The sequence below is a fragment of the Myotis lucifugus genome, unplaced genomic scaffold (assembly GCF_000147115.1).
Source record: "Myotis lucifugus unplaced genomic scaffold, Myoluc2.0 scaffold_45, whole genome shotgun sequence".
In the NCBI taxonomy this organism is placed as follows: domain Eukaryota; kingdom Metazoa; phylum Chordata; class Mammalia; order Chiroptera; family Vespertilionidae; genus Myotis; species Myotis lucifugus.
Window position 1 is genome coordinate 823,418 of NW_005871093.1, and position 18,761 is coordinate 842,178.

General features: G+C 39.8%; 1 protein-coding gene across 3 annotated transcripts in view; it reads left to right on the forward strand.

Annotated features, from left to right (window-relative positions):
* The window catches only part of TPST1 (tyrosylprotein sulfotransferase 1), a 114,603-nt gene that overhangs the window by 85,543 nt on the left and 10,299 nt on the right, over nucleotides 1-18,761 (forward strand). For all 3 annotated transcript variants that reach the window (XM_023753442.1, XM_023753443.1, XM_006088218.3), the window contains exon 3: nucleotides 6,406-6,604. In XM_023753442.1, the coding sequence (XP_023609210.1) occupies nucleotides 6,406-6,604 (199 nt within the window). The remainder of the gene's footprint in view (nucleotides 1-6,405; nucleotides 6,605-18,761) is intronic.

An 18,761-nucleotide genomic window follows, 5' to 3' on the forward strand; every position in this document is an offset into this window, starting at 1 on the left:
TCTTTTTGAAACTGTGTCCTACCTGCTAGTGGTCCATATCCCCAGTCTCTGAGGATCAGTTTTCTTAGATCACAAAGTGAGATCACACAGGCCCAACTTCCAGGTCTGTATTATCCCTGCTACACCTTGCTTCCTCTTAGAAAAAGCCAAGCTAAATAACTAGAACCCATGGGAAGAGAGGAAAGGTGAGCCCAAAGAGTTGATTTGGAACTCAGCTCTTAAGAGTAGAAAGTTTGGCCCAACCGTGTGGCTCAGTGGTTGAGTGTCAACCCATGAACCAAGAGGTCTGCAGTTCTATTCCCAGTCAGGGCACAAGCCTGGGATTGCGGGCTTGATCCCCATTAGGGGCATGCAGGAGGCAGCCGATGGAAGAGAGATGTTTCTATCTCTCTATTGCTCTCCCTCTCTCTCTAAAATCAATAAAAACATATTTTTTAAAAAGAGTGGGAAAGTTCCTGTGGTTCACCAACAGACAATGACCTCCTGGAGGATTGCTTTTTATTTTCTATTTCATTTTATTTTACTTATCCATCCTTATAGATCAACAGATACCTTTCTTGAACCTGATAAGTGCAAAGTAAACACTTTCCCCCCTCACACTCCTCACCAAAGTAGCCTCAGTACATCCTTTACTCTCCTCATGTGCCATTCTCTAAACTCACAGGTTCTCTCATGTATGCAAAAGTTGATTGGGTTCTTCTGTGAGGAAGGACATCTCCTGAGACCCTTACCCCCTTCACTAGATCCTACATGCCCTTAAGATACAGGCTTAGATCAGGGTTGACACCTTTTTTTCTGTACAAGGCTAAATAGTAAATCTTTTAAGTTTTGGGAACTATAGGGTCTTTCTCTCAACTACTCAACTCTGTCATTGCAGACAAGAGCAGCCATAGACAGTATATAAACAAATGAGTGTGACTGTGTTCCAATAAAACTTTATGACATTGAAATTTGATATTATGTGATTCATGTGTTACGAAATATTACTCTTTTTATTAAAAAAAACTACTTAAAAATGTAAAGGCCATTCTTAGCTCAAAGGCCAGACAGGCAGTGGGACTAGATTTGGCCTGTAACCCATACAATGCTAACTCTTGCATTAACTACTTGGTAATTTACCCTGACTCATGTGTCCTCACCCAAGAGAAGAATTAGTCTACTTCTGTCACCTGCATTCCAATGATATGGTTTCTAACCTTTGTCATTACATTTATCATGCTGTATATTAATCATGCTTCTATGTTATCTCTCGTACTGGATTCTGATCTTCTTGAGAGGAGGGCTGTGGCCTAGTCAGTCATCTTTGCATCTTTAGTATCTAACACTTGATCTGACACATAGTGGGTATTCAAAAAATGATTAATTTGATTTTTATGCTCAATAAATATAAAATGTCATTACTACTGTCTTAATGAGAAGCACCTGACTGATATGCAATAGGCTTCCAAGTTCTTCCCCTAAGGAGTCCATAGTAACTGCATTTGCTGCTAGTGGATCTTGTGACTCTGGTTATATAACAAAGCTTTCCAAATTCTTTTATTTTAGAGTTCTATCTCTTTCAGACAAGAGATGGTTGGACTTTATTTTAAATTATTTCTTCAATCCTAATGGTAAATAGTGGCTTTCACTTTACTTATGAGCCAGTGCTATAATCTGGATGAAAAAAATAATAATAGCTATTTCTTACTGAGCACATGCTACATTCCAGTCTCTGATTTTTCTTTACACCTTTGATAACTTTCTGACTACTATCAATTTACCTCTTTTTTTTTGTTCCCTACACCTGAAACAAACAAAGCAACGTTATGTTTTTCCTCCATGTTCTCTATTATAATGAATGATAACACCATCCATTCAGTCCTTAAAGTCAAATCTGAGTTCATCTAGACTCCTTTCCCTACTTCCCCCCATATCTAATTGGCCAGTAAGTCTTATAAATATCTCTTTTAAAAATTTATAGATATTTTCTTTCTTCCAGCTCTGTTTCATTTGCTCTAGTTGAAACTTTAATAATTTCTCAACTCATCCAATATATACTTGAACATCTGTATTGTTTTTCCTGATCCTGGTTGTCCCATCTTTCAGTGGACTCTTCCCGTAGTTATTAGCACTGAATGCTGATATTCTACCACATCACTCTTATAATTAAACCCTTCTATCATCCCCCAACATTGTCAAGATAAAGCCAACTTCCCAGTCATGGCATACAAGACCTTATGTGTGGCTCCATTGCCTAACACAGATATGTTTCAGAATTCAGAAAGTTCTGGATTTTACAAAGATCATATCCTATATAATAAAAGCCTAATATGCTAAGTGTCCGGTTGGCCGTTCAACCAATCAAAGTATAATATGCTAATGATATGCTAAGGCTGCTCAACCTCTCACTATGATGTGTACTGACCACCAGGGGCAGACAGTTGACTGGTTGACCAGTTGCTATGACGTGCACTGACCACCAGGGGGGCAGATGCTCAACGCAGGAGCTGCCCCTGGTGGTCAGTGCGCTCCCACAGGGGGAGCGCCAGTCAGCCAGAAGCCAGGCTCACGGCTGGCAAGTTTAGCGGTGGTGGCGGGAGCCTCTCCGCCTCCGCAGCAGTGCTAATAATATCCGGGGAACGGGCCTAAGCTGTCAGTTGGACATCCCCTGAGGGCTCTTGGACTGTGAGAGGGCACAGGCCAGACTGAGGGACCCTCACCCCCTGGAATGCACGAATTTTGTGCACTGGGCCTCTTGTGTTTACATAACACATTATATAACACTGGAGGCCTGATGCACAAAATTCATGCAAGGGGCTTGGCCCTCGTAGCTGCAGTGGCTTGCCTCAGCCCTCGCAGCCCTGGCTTCATCCGGAAGGTTGTCTGGAAGGTCATTTGGCTGTCTGGTCTAATTAGCATATTACACTTTTACTATTATAGATACTAGAGGCCTGGTGCATGAAAATTCGTGCACTTGGAGGGGGGTGCCTCAGCCCAGCCTGTGCCCTCTCGCAGTCAGGGAGCCCTCGGGGGTGTCCACCTGCCAGCTTAGACCTGCTCCCCAGGGTATCAGTTCTAAGCTGGCAGTCAGACATCCCTCTGGCAGCCCAGGAGCCCTTGGGGGATGTTCGACTGCAGCTTAGGCTCGCTCCCCACAGACAGCCTTAGAGCTGCCGCGGAGGTGGGAGGGGCTTTTGCCACTGCTGCTGCGCTCACAGCCATCAGCCTGGCTTGTGGCTGAGCGGAGCTCCCCCTGTGGGAGTGCACTGACCACCAGGGGGCAGCTCCTGCATTGAGCGTCTGCCCCCTGGTGGTCAGTGCACATCATAGCAGCCCGTCATTCCCAGTCATTCCACCGTTAGGGTCAATTTGCATGTTACCCTTTTATTATATAGGATTTTGTTGGTTTTGGCTCAACACTCTGTAATCAAACACATTAATATTTCATCAAAGAGTGTGAGTGTTTATATCAAGTAGAATAAAGCCTATACATAGATTCTGATAAGTTCAAGTCCTGTTTTGCTACTAAATGAGTTACAGGAATATGTTTAGTTCTTAGAGCTTTTTGGGTTTCACAAATTAGGACAAGAGACTGTGGCCCTGTAGATATCCAGTGGTCTGCTGGAGCTGGCTTGCCCCAGCTGCAGAAAGCTCATTTTGTGCATCTATTCTGAACTCTGCAGTTGGTGACTTCATGTTGGTAGGTTGAAATCAGCCATTTGGTGGGAGTTTTTCCACTATAGTCATCAGTAAATGCAACAAATCCTGGCCTTTTCTTCCATGGAGAGCAGGCTGTTAAACAGTATCAGCACAGCACGATATATACGGATTATATGTATAGTTCATCTGTATGATCCTGCCATTGTGGCAAACCAACTTGCTCACTCTACTCAGGGCAAAAGGCCAAGATTTTCAGGGAGGCATAAAATGTAAAAATTAAGATAATCAATAATATGGCAATAGAGAAACTGGGGACTTTGGAGTCAGATAGATATGGATTCCAATTCTAACTTCATTATTTCTAGACTCTGTGATTCTGGGCAACTCATTTAACTGTCTCTAGGTCCCAGTTTACACATTTGAAAACTGAGGACTGATAATATCTTTCTCTTAAGGTTGTTTTAAGGTTTAAATGAGATATCATATGCAAAGTACCTGACATAGAATGAACAGAAAATGTTTTTCTTTGTTTACTATAAAACCTTTTTTATGCTGGAGATGTTTATTTCTGCAGACATGGCTCTCATTCTCTAACATTCCTAATACATCCACAGTAAATATGCAGTTTGTACCTGAATATTCTCTAGTTATTTCATCTTGTGTCAGTTGATCTCCTTATAAAGGTATGATCCTTGACTTCTCTTGATCATGTTTGTACAAACTAAATTTGTAGGTTTTTTATTCCATGAAAAGTTTTTTTGTTATTTATTTAACAAATATTTTTTGAGTACCGATTTTATGTTCATGTGCTAGTGCTGGTGATAGAGAGATTAATAAGACATAGACTTTCCTTATATTCTGGTGGACTGTTAGGTAGTTGGGCCTGAAAGCCAACTATTTAAATGCAGGGAAATTACGAGGCTTTTGTAGTAATCCAGGCATGAGCCTGACCAGAAATCCAAGCAGCAACCCTTTGGTGCATGGGACTGCGCCCAACCAACTGAGCCAAACTGGTTAGTGCCAGGATGTTCTCCATGCAGGTAAAGAAAGTCAAGCAAATGCCCTGGCTCAGTTGATTGGAGAGTTGTCTTGAACACCAAAAGGTGATGGGTTCGATTACTGGTCAGGCCACATGGGGGAGGCAACTGATTGATATTTCTCTCTCACATCAATTCTCTCTCTCTCTCTTACACCTCCCTCCACTTCAAAAAAAGAAAAAAAAAAGGAGAGAAAAGGATCAAGCAAGTATCATTAGAGGTGAACCCATCTAGGAGAAATGTGTAGAGTGAAGAGAGCTGTGGGTTAAGTGGAGTCGGGGATAAATTTTTAAGTGAGGAAAAAAGAATTGGTTATTGAGGCAGGAAAAAAACCTGGAGCTAGTGGCCTCACAGAATCCCAGGGTGTGCCGTGCCAGCACAGCCAAGGGTTCGGTGAGCCTGAGGGGGAGCGGTGAAGGATGTAGAAAAGACAGACAAAGAGAATAAGCTGGGTCTAGGTGGATCTTCCTGTGCCTGGCTGAGGCCACAGAGAGAAATCCAGAGGCAAGCTGAGCCTTTATTTTATAGCCAGAGGTAAACAAGGTAGTGGTCACCATAGTTACAATGTTCTTGTGAGTTTCACTTGTTTTGGCAGCACTTGCTGCATCTCCCACAGCCCATTAGCTACCTAGATAAGATCTAGGGAGCATCATAAGATCAAGTCTAATTATGCTGAGAGAGCTGTGCCCTCTAAGCTGGGACTTGTTTGTGGCTTTGCCAACAGGTCAGTCCAAGGCTTAACCCTATAGCCACTCCCTACACCAGGGAAGAATAATTTCATTTTCTCTTGTCTTTTTAGGCAGGGAGCCCCTTTGAGGGATTCCTCATCAGATAGTGATTATCTGCAGTGAAAGGCCACATACTTAAAGAAAAAGGGTTGTTACCTTTGTTTGAATACCATGTTTGAATGACTTATGTTATGGTATGTAACTCTCTTAAGCACTTTTGTTTTAGTCATTTGGCCAAAATCTGCTAATTCAGAACCAATTTGTATCTAGATGTCATTTTATATTATATTTTTCCTTAGATTATGAGTTCTTTAGTAAAATATTGTGAATATAGTCAATATAAGCTTAAAGTAGGTTTCTAGGTTAAGAGGTAGAACACATTTATTTTGTAATATTAAAAGTCAGAAACAGCACCTCTTTTTCTTCCTTGGAAAGTAGAGTTCTTCAGGAAGTCAACAGAAAAATAGAACACATGAATATTATGTATTCTTAGTGAATCATGGTTCTCTCCACTGTTTTATTATGAAAATTTTCAAATGTACAAAGAATGGAAAGAATTATACCCACTATCTTACACAATTAAGATTTTACATTTATACAATTAAGATTTTGCTATATTTGCTTTATCACATGTCTGTCCATCTAGTCATTCATCAGTCCTGTCTTTTTTCTTTTTGGTGCATTTCGACTAAGTCGACTAGCTGTTTTTCTAAGCAATTGTATTTTTTTCTGAACATTGTAATTAAAATGTCTGCACATTTTGTGCAGATGGTATCAGCTCATCCTTTTTCCTATTTCTAGAAATCTGAGATTGCCAATAATTACTGTCAAATTTAGCATATTAAACAATTTCTGGTAAATACTGTTAAGCCTGGTCAGTGCCCACATTATAATGAAGACACTTAACATTTTTAAAGTTATCAAAAATAATTTTCAGTGGTCTTTGAATACTGTTTTTTTGTATTTTAAATAAATATTTATTCATATTCTATTGTTTCCAGAGTGGAGAGATCAACAGACCAAGTCATCAAGCCAGTCAATGTAGCAGCTCTATCAAAATGGGTTGGGAAAATACCTCCAGACGTTTTACAAGACATGGCAGTGATTGCACCCATGCTTGCCAAACTTGGATATGACCCATATGCCAATCCACCCAACTACGGAAAACCTGATCCCAAGATCCTTGAAAACACTAGAAGGGTAAGTGAGATTTTTAAAGTGAATTGAGAAAACTGGATATGGTATTTGAATCCTGAAAAGTTTTATTTTTTTTCTTGCTTTTTGTGATTAGAAAATTATTTTAAAGTAGAAAAATTCTATTTGTAGAATGCTTTATTACCATATGTCTTCCACTGCATTTTAAGGAAAACTGTGGCTCTTCCCAGGAACTATGGGGACAATTTTTAAATATATTTTGCACAATTTCTAGGATGGTGCTTACTGTTGGGGAGATTTATACTCATAGCTGATTTACCACAAATTTGCATAAATACCAAAATTACTAGCAACCTCACTTAATTCTAGTTTCTTTTTTCTTTGAATCTAATGACTACTTTACTTTTAAACCTTTGTATAGATGAGGCATGATTTCTTCATACTTGAAAACTAAACATAGGCTACATTAGAAGAATTATTAATCATGCAATAAATTACCCCTCTAATTAAGAAAAAGTTGCTGTTAAAGTATAATTATAAATTTTCCTATTAAAAAATTATGCTCACAACTTTATGAAATATTGTTTCAGAAAAGCTGAAAACTCAAGAGGTAATCTGAATATATACCTTATCAGTTGAATCTACTTCAAATCAGACCTTAATGTATTCTTTTTTAAAATTGTGGTAAAATATACATAATGAAAGGATTCTCAGACCAAATTCCATCTTGTGTGTACAGGCTTCCCCACATCACCAAGCAATTCTCTGACGCCAGCAGGGTATCCAAGAATGCAACTAAATTCTGGCACCATTTACCCAGAGACAGATCAGATTCCACAGGGAAAGGGCTCATTCCCACAAGACCACCCTCCACTTCAGATACCAGTTGCAGCCCAGGTTGTACCGAACAGCTACAAATCAGAGGTTCCCATGACCCTCCTCCTTGGGTTTAATTAATTTGGTAGAATGGCTCACAAAACTCAAGAAAACCCGTTTACTCACTTAAATTATGGATTTATTACTGAGGACATTAAAGGATAGGAATCAATAGTGAGACAAAGAGGTATGTAGTGGGGGGTCCCGAATAAAAGAGCTTCTAGCCTTATGGGGCTGATACCAGCACATGGTAGCATTCTGGTTCCTGTAGGTGGAAGCTCTCCAAAAAGGGTCTAAGAGCTGTCCTTTCAGGTTTTTACGAAGGCGTCATTACATAGTCATGATTGACTAAGTCTTTGACCACTGTCCATTGATTCAGCCTCAAGCCCTTCTCCCCTCCCTGAAAATTGGGGTGGACTGAATGTTCTAAACCTCAAACCACATGGTTGGTTTCCAGTGACAACCAGCCCCTACCCTGGGGTTGTTTCCAGAAGTCACCTCATTAACATAACAAGAGACACCATGGTTGCTCTCTCATCACTTAGGACATTCCAAGGAGTTGGAGAGCTGTGAGCCAGGAACTGTGGATGAAGACCAAATATATCTGAGAAATATATTTTGGTCATCTGAATATGTATATCTTATAAACCAAAATGTTGCACATAACATTAACTTTACCATTTAACATTGTAAGTGTACTAGAGGCCCGGTGCACGGGTAGGGTCCTTAGGCCTGGCCGGCAATCAGGGCCAATCTGTGGGGCGACCAGCAGGGTGATCAGGGGAGCCCCTGGTGGCACCCGCCTTGGCTGGCCCTGGCGCTGCCCACTCGCTGGTCCTGCCTCTGGCTGCCAGCATGGTCGCCTCCCTCTGTGGGGTGACCGGCAGGGTGAAAGGGGGGCCCTGCTGGCACCTGCCTTGGCTGATCTCGGGCCTGCAGGCTGGGGGCAGCTTCTGCATTGAGCGTCTGCCCCTTGGTGGTCAGTGCATGTCATAGCAACCGGTCGTTCCACCAGTCATTCTGCCGATCGGTCGATTTGCATATTAGGCTTTTATTATATAGGACTAAAGGCCCGGTGCATGAAATTCGTGCACAGGGGCCAGGGTCCCCTCAGCCCAGCCTGCACCTTCTCCAATCCGGGACCTCTCAGGGGATGTCCCAACTGCCGGTTGAGGCCTGATCGGCAGTTGGACATCCCTCTCACAATCCTGGACCGCTGGATCCTAATCACTCACCTGCCTGCCTGCCTGGTCGCCCCTAACTGCCCCCCCTGCTGGACTGATCACCCCTCACTGCCTCTGCGTGCTGGCCTGATCGCCCCTAACTTCCCCCTGCTTCTGGCCAGGTCACCCCTAACTGCCCCCTCCCTGCCAGCCTGGTTGCCCCTAACTGCCCCCCTGCCAGCCTAGTCGCCCCCAACTACCCCCCCCCCCGCCGTCCTGGACACCCCCAACTACCCCCTCTGCCGGCCCTGGTCACCCCCCCCCCTGCTGGCCTGGTCGCCCCTCAAGGCCCCCCACCGGTCTGGTCCACCCCATGCAGCCTGCTGTTCAGTTGTTTGATCATCCCTCACTAACCCCCCTGCCGGCCTGGTCATAGGCAGCCATCTTGTGAGAGTGTGATAGTCAATTTGCATATTACCTCCGTATTATATAGGATAGTTCAGTGGCATTAATACACTAGTCCTACTAGGAACTCTGGTGGCTTTGCAGCCTGGTAATTGTGTCTTACAGGGTTCAAATGAGTTTTTCTTTCTTTTTTCTTGGACACCAGGGTCCCAAACCATCTGGGTAGGCCTTAAATCTGGGGCTGGGGATGGAAGCGTGTGAGCTTGAGAGAAGGCGGTTTTCTTTCTGCTTTCTACAAAATCAGTTAATGAAAACCTCCAGTGTGGGAGGGCGGAAAGGTTGGAATCCACTAGAAATGGCCCTGGAGAGAGACCAACCGCCGGATTTGGGCCTGAGGATAGGAATGACTGCCCCTGACAGAGCCACAGTCAAATCCCCTCTGGACAACAAGGCTCAGAATTGATGCCCCATTGACCTCTCTTGGCTTCTCAGAGATGGAGCCAGCTGGGCCTTGGGCCCTCTTCCCATTCCCCTGGGAGACCTCCCAACCTCTTCTAACCACTCACCCCCCACGTTGAGGCATTACTTTTGTGGGAAGTTTGCACTACGTCCCAAGCCCCAGTGCAAAAAGATTTTGGGGAGCCTGGCAATTGAATGGAAGCTGCAGTTGGGAAGCCAGAATTGGTTGGGATCTCAAAGATGTTCACCCAACCCCGTTCATTTGCCACCTAGATATAGTGAGCTCAGTAAAGCCCAGGGGTTTGCCTAAGGTCACCCAGCAAGCCGCTGGTGGGGCACGGATCACGGCAGCCCCCGCGGTGGGGGCTTTTTTTCTTGATGCTCTGGGAACTCCCAGCCCTGAAAAAACTGTTGGACCAGGTAGGCCTCTGCCCCGGTGACTGACAAGCTGGTGTCATGGGCACCACTGAAAATCAGGCCTGATCCAGGGAGCTGTCCGCAGCCACGCTCCAACCTCCAGGAAATGGGGCCTGGGAGGCTTCCCAGGGCCTGGTGGCGACTCTGAAAAGCATCATTTGCATTGTTGTGCAATATCCTCACTATCCATCTCCAGAACTGTTTTCATCTTTCCAAACTGAAACTACATACTCATTACCTATTCTCCCTCCCTCCAGCCCCTGGCAATCACAGTTCTACTTTCAGTCTCAGATGTATTTGAAACTATAATTTAAACGAGAAAACCATGTTAGCATAAGTTCACTGATAAATTATTTGATTTCAAGATTAAACTTTCTTGCCTTTTTCTGGCATTCTTTTGTTTATGTCAGTGCTCTCCCCTCCCCACAACCTATAATTTATTCTCTCTTTCTTTTGATACCTTTAATTGACAAATTTATATATATATATATATATATATATATATATATATATATAATTTATATTAAGTATTTTTATTGATTTCAGAGAAGAAGGGAGAGGGAGAGATAGAAACAATGATGAAAGAAGAAAAAAGAAACATCAATGATGAGAGAGAATCATTGATCGGCTGCCTCCTACACACCCCCTCTGGGGATTGAGCTGGCCACCTGGGCATGTGCCCTGACCGGGACTCAAACCATGACCTCTTGGTTTATAAGTCAATGCTCAACCACTGAGCAACACCAGCTGGGCACAAATTTATATCTTATGAGGTTAATTTCCAATGTGGATTTTTTTCTCTTAAGTATTATTTTCATTTTCCTTTTTCAGTTCATCAATGGCTATGTAGGAAGAGCTATCTTCTTGTAACCCATCATATATACAGACAAATTTTTTATTTGTAAAATAATCTTTGTTCTTTTTATACTTTTCATATATATGAACATTTTTCTATAAAAATATAAGCTCAGTGTATAAAACTTATAAAAGATAAGAGAATAAAATTCACCTATGATGTTACTGTTACTGGATGGCCCCCTGACTCAGAGGAGGGCTGTTCCCTCCTCAGCTCTAGTCAATCTCATAAGAAAGATTTCAGATGAGTGATAGACCACAATGTTGTAGCAAAGCAAGCAAATTTTAAAAATACACTTGTCAAAAGCACAAGTGGGCAACCCAGCTGGTCTGAGTGCCCCCGGTGGAGGTTTAAGCATTTTATACTTTTCTGTCTACAGGTTCCAAGGTTCCTCTGCCAGATATCTTGGGCAACAGACTAGATTTCAAGGTCCCCCTTTTACTTTGTTGTGACTTTTCCCAGAATTTCTAAGAACATTTAGTAGTTTTATCTTGGCAAGTCCCAAGACTGCTGCCTTCTTTATTCAGTGGGTGAAATAAAATCCCCTTTTTCTTCCCTCCCCTCCTCCTGCCCTAACATCCCCCAAGTGATATTTGTTCTTGAGTTTAGTTGGCACAAATGGTATTAATTCAATCTTTGTTCTCTGTTTTCTCAGACCAGGTTGACTTAAGCTATGTATTCTCTGGTTAGGGAGGAGAGGTATTGACCATTTGCTCTCAACTGTCTTTGGTTGGAGAAGATAAGATCTTGCACTTTACAAGCTGGCTGCAAGTTGCCCAAACTGTTTGGCCTTGTTTAATTTTCTTGTCTCAGTTTCTCCATTCACTTGCTCAGGAATATTCCTATCTTATTATTATCCTGCTATATTACCACTCATACACATACCATTCTTATTGTTTTGATGGATTCCCTTCCTTCTGTACATGTTGGTAAACGAGATAAGATTACATATTTTGCAGGCTTACCTTTGCATACACATGATTTTGTATCCAAGCCTTTCCACTTAATATTTATTAGTATTTTCCCATTGTGCATATGCTTTTTAAACATAAATTTTCATGGTTATGTAATATATCATTACAATGAGCCACCTTAAGTCCTTTCTGAAACATAGTAAATAAATGAATGAGCAAATAAAATGTTTCTCTGGTGTATGTTCTAGAATTCATTTTACCACTTTTCTTTTGTTGTTTACAATTTCTCTTTGACAAATCATGCTACAATGAACATCTTTACACATACTACATTTTAGTTTTTTGTGTGTGTTTTTTTAGGTGAGACTGAGAGTAGAATTAAACCAGATCAAAGTACTTGATATTTTTAAGGTGTTTGATATATGTTGATAATTTTTTAAAAACCTTTTGAACTACCAGCATAATATACATCATTTTATTTTAGATTTTTTCTAATTTTAATAGGTTTCATTTATTAATGTAATTGAACATTTTCTAATTTAACCTATATGTATATATCTTTTTATGAACTATCTCTTAAGTTTTTTAAAAAGTTTTATATGCGTTAAAGTTTTGGGAACTACATTCTGCTGAAGATGAGTAACATATCAATCTAGTATCCCTCATCATAGTGCTTGATAATCTCTTAGTAATTGGTAATTCCTAGCTTTTTCCTTTATACAATACTGAAATGGTTTTTATAAACCAATGTGCATGTGTAAATGATATTTAGAGGTTTCCCAGGCAGTAGACATTATAGTTTTCCTACATTCAAGTTGGCTGGCTAGATTATTCTTGGCTTGCTTGAGTGGTAGTTTGGGAAGAATGCTATGACTTGAATCCATGTGACTAGAGAATTTGTTTCAGACACATTTGTGGCTTTTGAAAGGGCTTCAAAATGCACACTGAAAAGAAAAACCTTCCCATGCCCTCCTATCTCTAACGTGACAAATGATTTTGAGGGAAAAAAGATAAAGTGTGAACTATAATTGCATTTTTGAGCACTTTGTGATAATGCATACAAGCTGACATTCTTGTTTCGTGGGTTTGGATTTCATAGCCTTCTTGCAATCCAAATCCTGTGTGCTTTCAAAATTTTTTTTGCCTGTAAAAACACAGATGTTTAAATATACAGCATTGATGATCATGAAGTTTTATAAAGTAATGCTTAAAAAGTGATCTTTGATTGTCAGCTATGACATGAGATAGGCTCCAAAGAAAGAAGGTAGCTGACGAGATTGTTCCCTTTATAGGGTGGAAAGTGGGAATAAATTCCTTTTTTTTGTATGGGAATATAGAATCCAAAGCCCCAGGCCTATATGTGCTGGTTTTTGTACAATTTTGTACAAGTCTAGAAGTACTGGTGTCTAAGACAGCATATTTTGGGGACATATTGCCCAGCTTTGAGTAAAAATCATGTGCTCATGGGTGCTGTGACTCAGATGGTAAACTGGAAATGAAATGCTAACACATTCCATGCTCTTTCCCGTCACAGTCTCTAATTGTAGCACATTTTGGTAAATAGTGCCCTTTAGGTTGCATCTTTAGTCTTCTCCCTCCTCCTTAGGTTTTTAATATATTTAGGTTTACAGGCCTATTTGAGAATCCAATAAAACCTGTGGATCTCTACCTCAGAAATACAGACACATATATACACAAAATTTACACAAAATTTCAGTGGATTCATCGGTGCCCCTGAAGCCCATCAGATAAAGGGCTTCTGTTTTATAGTCTCCTCAGTCAAGCTGATCCACTCAGTTTGATTGCAGCCTATTTGCTGATGATCATAAATCTGTATTTCTCAGTGGGTCTCTTTCCTGAGCCCCGGGCTCATAATTTCCAACTACCTTCTGTATATCTCCACCTGGCTGTTCATGAGGACCTCAAACAATGTCCAAAATTGAACTTATGGTCCAAACTTGTTCCCTGATAGCAGAAGCTAAGTAGTAGGAAAGTAGAGTAGGGGTGGGATAAGGCCGTGCTCATTTGTATTTATATAATCTCTGAACCAATGAGCAGATATGAGGAGCAGAGTCCTCAAAACATACAGGGCAACACTGACATAATTTCAATTTCAGATAAACCATCTAGACACATCAATAAGGAAAAACAGGACTTGAACAACACTATAAACTACTGAGACCTAACAGACTTATACAGAATACTCCACCCCATAACAGCACATTCTTCTCAAGAGCACATGGAACATTTTCCAGCATGGACCATATGTTAGGCCATAAATAATGTTCAGTACATTTTAAATTATTTAAATCATACAAAATATCTTCTCCAACCACAACAGGATGAAGTTAGAAATTAATAACAGAAGGAAAACTGGATAATTTTCAATATGTGAAAATTAAACAATACACTCTTAACCAAAGAAGAAATCATTAGGGAAATTAGAAAATACTTTAAGATGAATGAAAACAAAAACACAACATACCAAAATATATAGGATGCAAAAAAAGCTGCATAAAAGGTACATTTATCTCTATAAAAAATGAAAGATCTAAAATGTAACACCTTGAAGAACTGGGAAAAGAACAAAACTATACACAAAGCGAGCAGAAGAAAGGAAATAATAAAGATCAGAGCAGGAATTAATGAAATAGATAATAGAAAAAATAGAATCAACAAAACTAAAATAGGTTATTTAGGATGATGAGCAAATCTGACAAATCATTTGCTAGATTACCTTTTATTTTTATTATTTTTTAAATTCTCACCCAAGGAGTGAAGATATTTTTCCCACTGATTTTTAGAGAGAGTCGAGGGAGGGAGAGGGAGAGAGAGAGAGAGAGAGAGAAACATTGACTTGAAAGAGACACATTCATTGGTGGCCTCCGGCTCATGCCCCAGGATTGAACCTGCAATCGAGGTACTTGCTCTTGACCAGGCATCAAATCCACGACCCTTTGGTCCGAGGGCTGAGGGCCAACACTCCAACCACTGAGCCAAACTGGCCAGGGCTAGATTACCTTTTAAATGCCTGTGATGATGATTCCTGTTTCACTTATATTGGTTATTTTAATGTACTGTTTGTTTGTTTTTATCAGTTTTGCCTGAGGTTTATAAAGTTTTTTATATTTTTAAAATCTTCTTTTGGCTTTGTTGATTTTACCTATTTTATCTGTTTTCTACCTTGTTTCTTCTTTTTTATGGTTTTGGGTTTAATATGCTACTCTTAATCTTAACTTCCAGAGATGGATGCTTAGATCATTGGTTCCCACCCTTATTTTGTTCTTAAATATTCACTTAAGGTATAAAATTCCCTTTTACCAAGGCTGTATTAACATCTTAGATGTTTTTATATGTAATGTTTTTTGGTTTTTAGTTAAAAATATTTGGTAATTTCCATTCTTTTTTTTTTTTTTTTTTGCTCCCATGGACTATTTAGAAGTTTATTCCTTCATTTTCAAACATTTAGGAATGTTCTGGTTATCTTCTTGTAATTAATTTCTACCTTAATACCACCGTACCAGAGAATCTATTGCTAGGTTTTTTTTTAGGTTTTTGAAATTTGTTAACACTTGCTAATAAATTGTTAAACACTTGCTAAATTTATTAACTTTGGCCCAACAAATTGTTAATTTCAAAAAGTCTTTTTCATTTACTTTAAAGGAATATTTATTCTGCAGTTTTTTGCTTACAATTGCTATATAATGACATTAGGTCAAGGTGGTTAACTGTGTTATAATAATCTTCAATAACCTTACCAATTTTTAATGTATATATTTTTTTATTGATTTCAGAGAAGAAGGGAGAGGGAGAGAGAGAAAAATATCAATGATGAGAGAGAATCATCGATTGGCTGCCTCCTGCATGCCCGTGCCCCCCTGCCCCCCAATGAGGATCAAGGCCGCAACCCAGGCATTTGCCCTGTCTGGGAATCGAACTAGCAACCTCTTTTTAAAATATATATATATTTCTTTATTGATTTCAGAGAGGAAGGGAGAAGGAGAGGGAGATAGAAACATCAATGATGAGAGAGAATCATTGATCAGCTGCCTCCTGCACACCCCTTACTGGGGATCAAGCCTGCAACCCAGGCATGTGCCCTTGGCCGGAATCGAACCTGGGACCCTTCAGTCCACAGGCTGATGCTCTATCCACTGAGCCAAGCCGGCCAGGGCTGAACTGGCAACCTCTTGATTCCTGGGTCGATATTTAACCACTAAGCCACACTGGCTGAGCCAAAATGTTTTTTTAAGCGAAGCAATAAAAAGTTCCTTTTGAAAACACAGAAATAAATGGATACATTAATGGTGCATGTTCATTTTCTCTGTCCTGGTACCAGGCTGGCATTTGGCTTGGACTGGAATGGATTCCTCATAATTTGGATTGAGAGATGACTCCTTTACATATTCATTGAGACCTGTAATTCTGGACACAGGGCCTGCACATCAAAAATGTCTTCATTGCCCTGGGCGGTTTGGCCCAGTAGTTAGAGCGTGGGCCTACAGACTGAAAAGTTGCAGGTTCGATTCCCAGTCAAGGGCACATACCTTGGTTTCAAGTTCCCCAGCCCTCATAGGTGTGCATGCGGGAGGCAATCAATCCATGTGTCTCTCTCACATCAATGTTTCTCTCTCTCTCTCCCCCCTCCCCCATACATACACACAGACCTCCCTCCCTATCACTGTCTCTAGAAATCATTGGAAAAAAATATTCTCGGATGACAATTAAAAAATAAAAATTTAAAAAAGGCTTCATTGTTGAGTGAGTGATTTAATTAAACTATTTGAATAATTCATCTTATCTGTTTGTATGTCATAATTATAACACTTTATTACAGATAATCTCAAACTTTTATACCACAATGTACAATTTTAAGTGCAATGTTGTTGCTATAGTAAGGAAAGATAGTTGCCATTAACTAGAACTCAATGACCAGTGACCTCATAATCAATTAACTGTTTCTTAGTAGAATTTCTGTTTAACACAGCCACGACATTACTACTCCCTAAGAGCATTTTCTACTGTTTTATACTTTTTCCAATTGGGTTGAAAAAGATACAGATTTCAGAATTCTTAAAATTTTTTAAGCATGCATTTCAATTTATAGTACTTTTGAGCAGAAACTTGATGGCATATATTAAGATTTATTATGGAGTCTCTAGCAGTCTCTTGGAAATAATTATTTTATAGAAAAAGAAAAGAGTGAGTAAGATGAAAAGTAGTAACTCTTCACTGATGGAGACCATTATGAAAGGATCTCACCCATTTATTTCTTTTTTCAGCCAATTGTCTATTCTTCCTGTGTCCAAGATACAAGAATGATGAATCCTCTGACCCTCCCCTTAAGAAGTTTGGTGAACATAGAGTGCAGTTAACTGTTTCTAGTTCACAGCTTCTCCACGTTCCCAATTCAACTCACATTCCAGTCCATCTTATCCAACTTCACCCAAAAGTCAACACACTGAAACATTTCTTTTTTTAAGAAAACATTGTTTCAGTACACTACCATGCTTCTGAGTTGATTAATATTTTTCTTCTTAATATAGGAAATGTAACATTCGCCCAGTTGTTTCTGGACAGCACAAGACTATTGAACTCTCCAAGAACCCGGGTGGAGATTTGCAAAGCTGCCAAAATATTTTTAGACAAATGTGAATATGTAAACATACATGTTATCAGCTATTTCATACTTGTGCTTTAGAGATAATGAGTCTCCAGTGGGCCACAAGAACCAAGTGGGACTGAAGATGTAAATTTCAAAACCTAGATTCCTTGCTGTGTTATCATATCATGTGCTTTCTCTGCATGTGAAACTATCAAGTCATAATTTCTTAAGGGGGAATGATTAATACTTTATTAAAAATAACGAATTACATTACAAAACAAACTGCAGCAGGCCAAGCATGGGCCAGTGGTGAAAGTTTGTCATGAACTAAGAATTATGATTAATCCATTTTTGTGCAGTTGAGTACAATTGGAAAGAAGAAGGAAGGGAGGGAGGGAGGAGTATATTATAGAGTTTATAGTGAGTTTACAGAAAGAAGAAGGAGGAATAAGTTAGATTTGAGTTTACAGTGGAATTTGAATTTACAACCAGGCGTTGTGAGACTAATCTTTTAACCTTTGGAATGAATCCTTAATACATAGTATAATCATTAGTACATGTTTCTGGAGATTGTTTAAAATTCTCTTATTTTGAAAGAATGTTTTGAGTTAAATTAAGGATTGGCACTTATACCCTGCAGGCCAAATCTGGCCTGCCACTTGTTTTTGTAAATAAAGTTTTATTAGAATATACTCTGCTTATTTATTTACATTTTCTTAATGTCTGTTTTTGTACTACAGAGCTGAGTAGTTGGAAAAGTGGCTGTAGGACCCACAAAGCCTAAAATATTTACTCTCTGGTCTTTTACAGAGTTAAGCTGCCAACCCCTGAGTTTAATCCTAAATTTCAGCCCATTCACAGATTATGTAGTTCTTATAATATACTCCAGTGAACTTTGTAAGATTAATATATTTGTGGTGTTGAAAATGTTTTTATCTCCCTGATTTTCCCCATCTTTTTCATATTTATAGAAAAATCTGAAGAACATCTGTATACCTTTAACATGATTCATTAGTTGTTAAAATTTTGCCATGTTTGCTTCATCTCTTCATCTATCTCTCTGTATGAACATGCATGCACAGATGCTTTGTTGCTGCTGCTGCTGTCGAATTTTTTGAAGGTTGTAAATATTATGCTTCGTCAGCTTTTTGATTGTGTATAAGGCTATACAACTTTCATTTCTGTAGCACTTTGTTCATCCCTGTTTCTGTTTGTAAACTATAAAAATTCTAAGTATAATGCATTAGTCATACATTGCTTACACGTGGCAGACTGAGTAATGCCCCCTAAAGATTTCCATGTCCTAATCTCTGGAATCTGTGAATTCGTTACATTAAATGGCAGAGGGGACTTTACAGATGTGATTAAGAAATTTAAAATGAAATGATCCAGTATTATCTGGGTGGGCCCAGTGTACTCACAAGGATCTTCCTAGGAGGGAGGCTCATGCCTGAGTTGCAGGTTTGGTCCCCCATTGGGGTGTGAACGGGAGGCAACCTTTTGATGT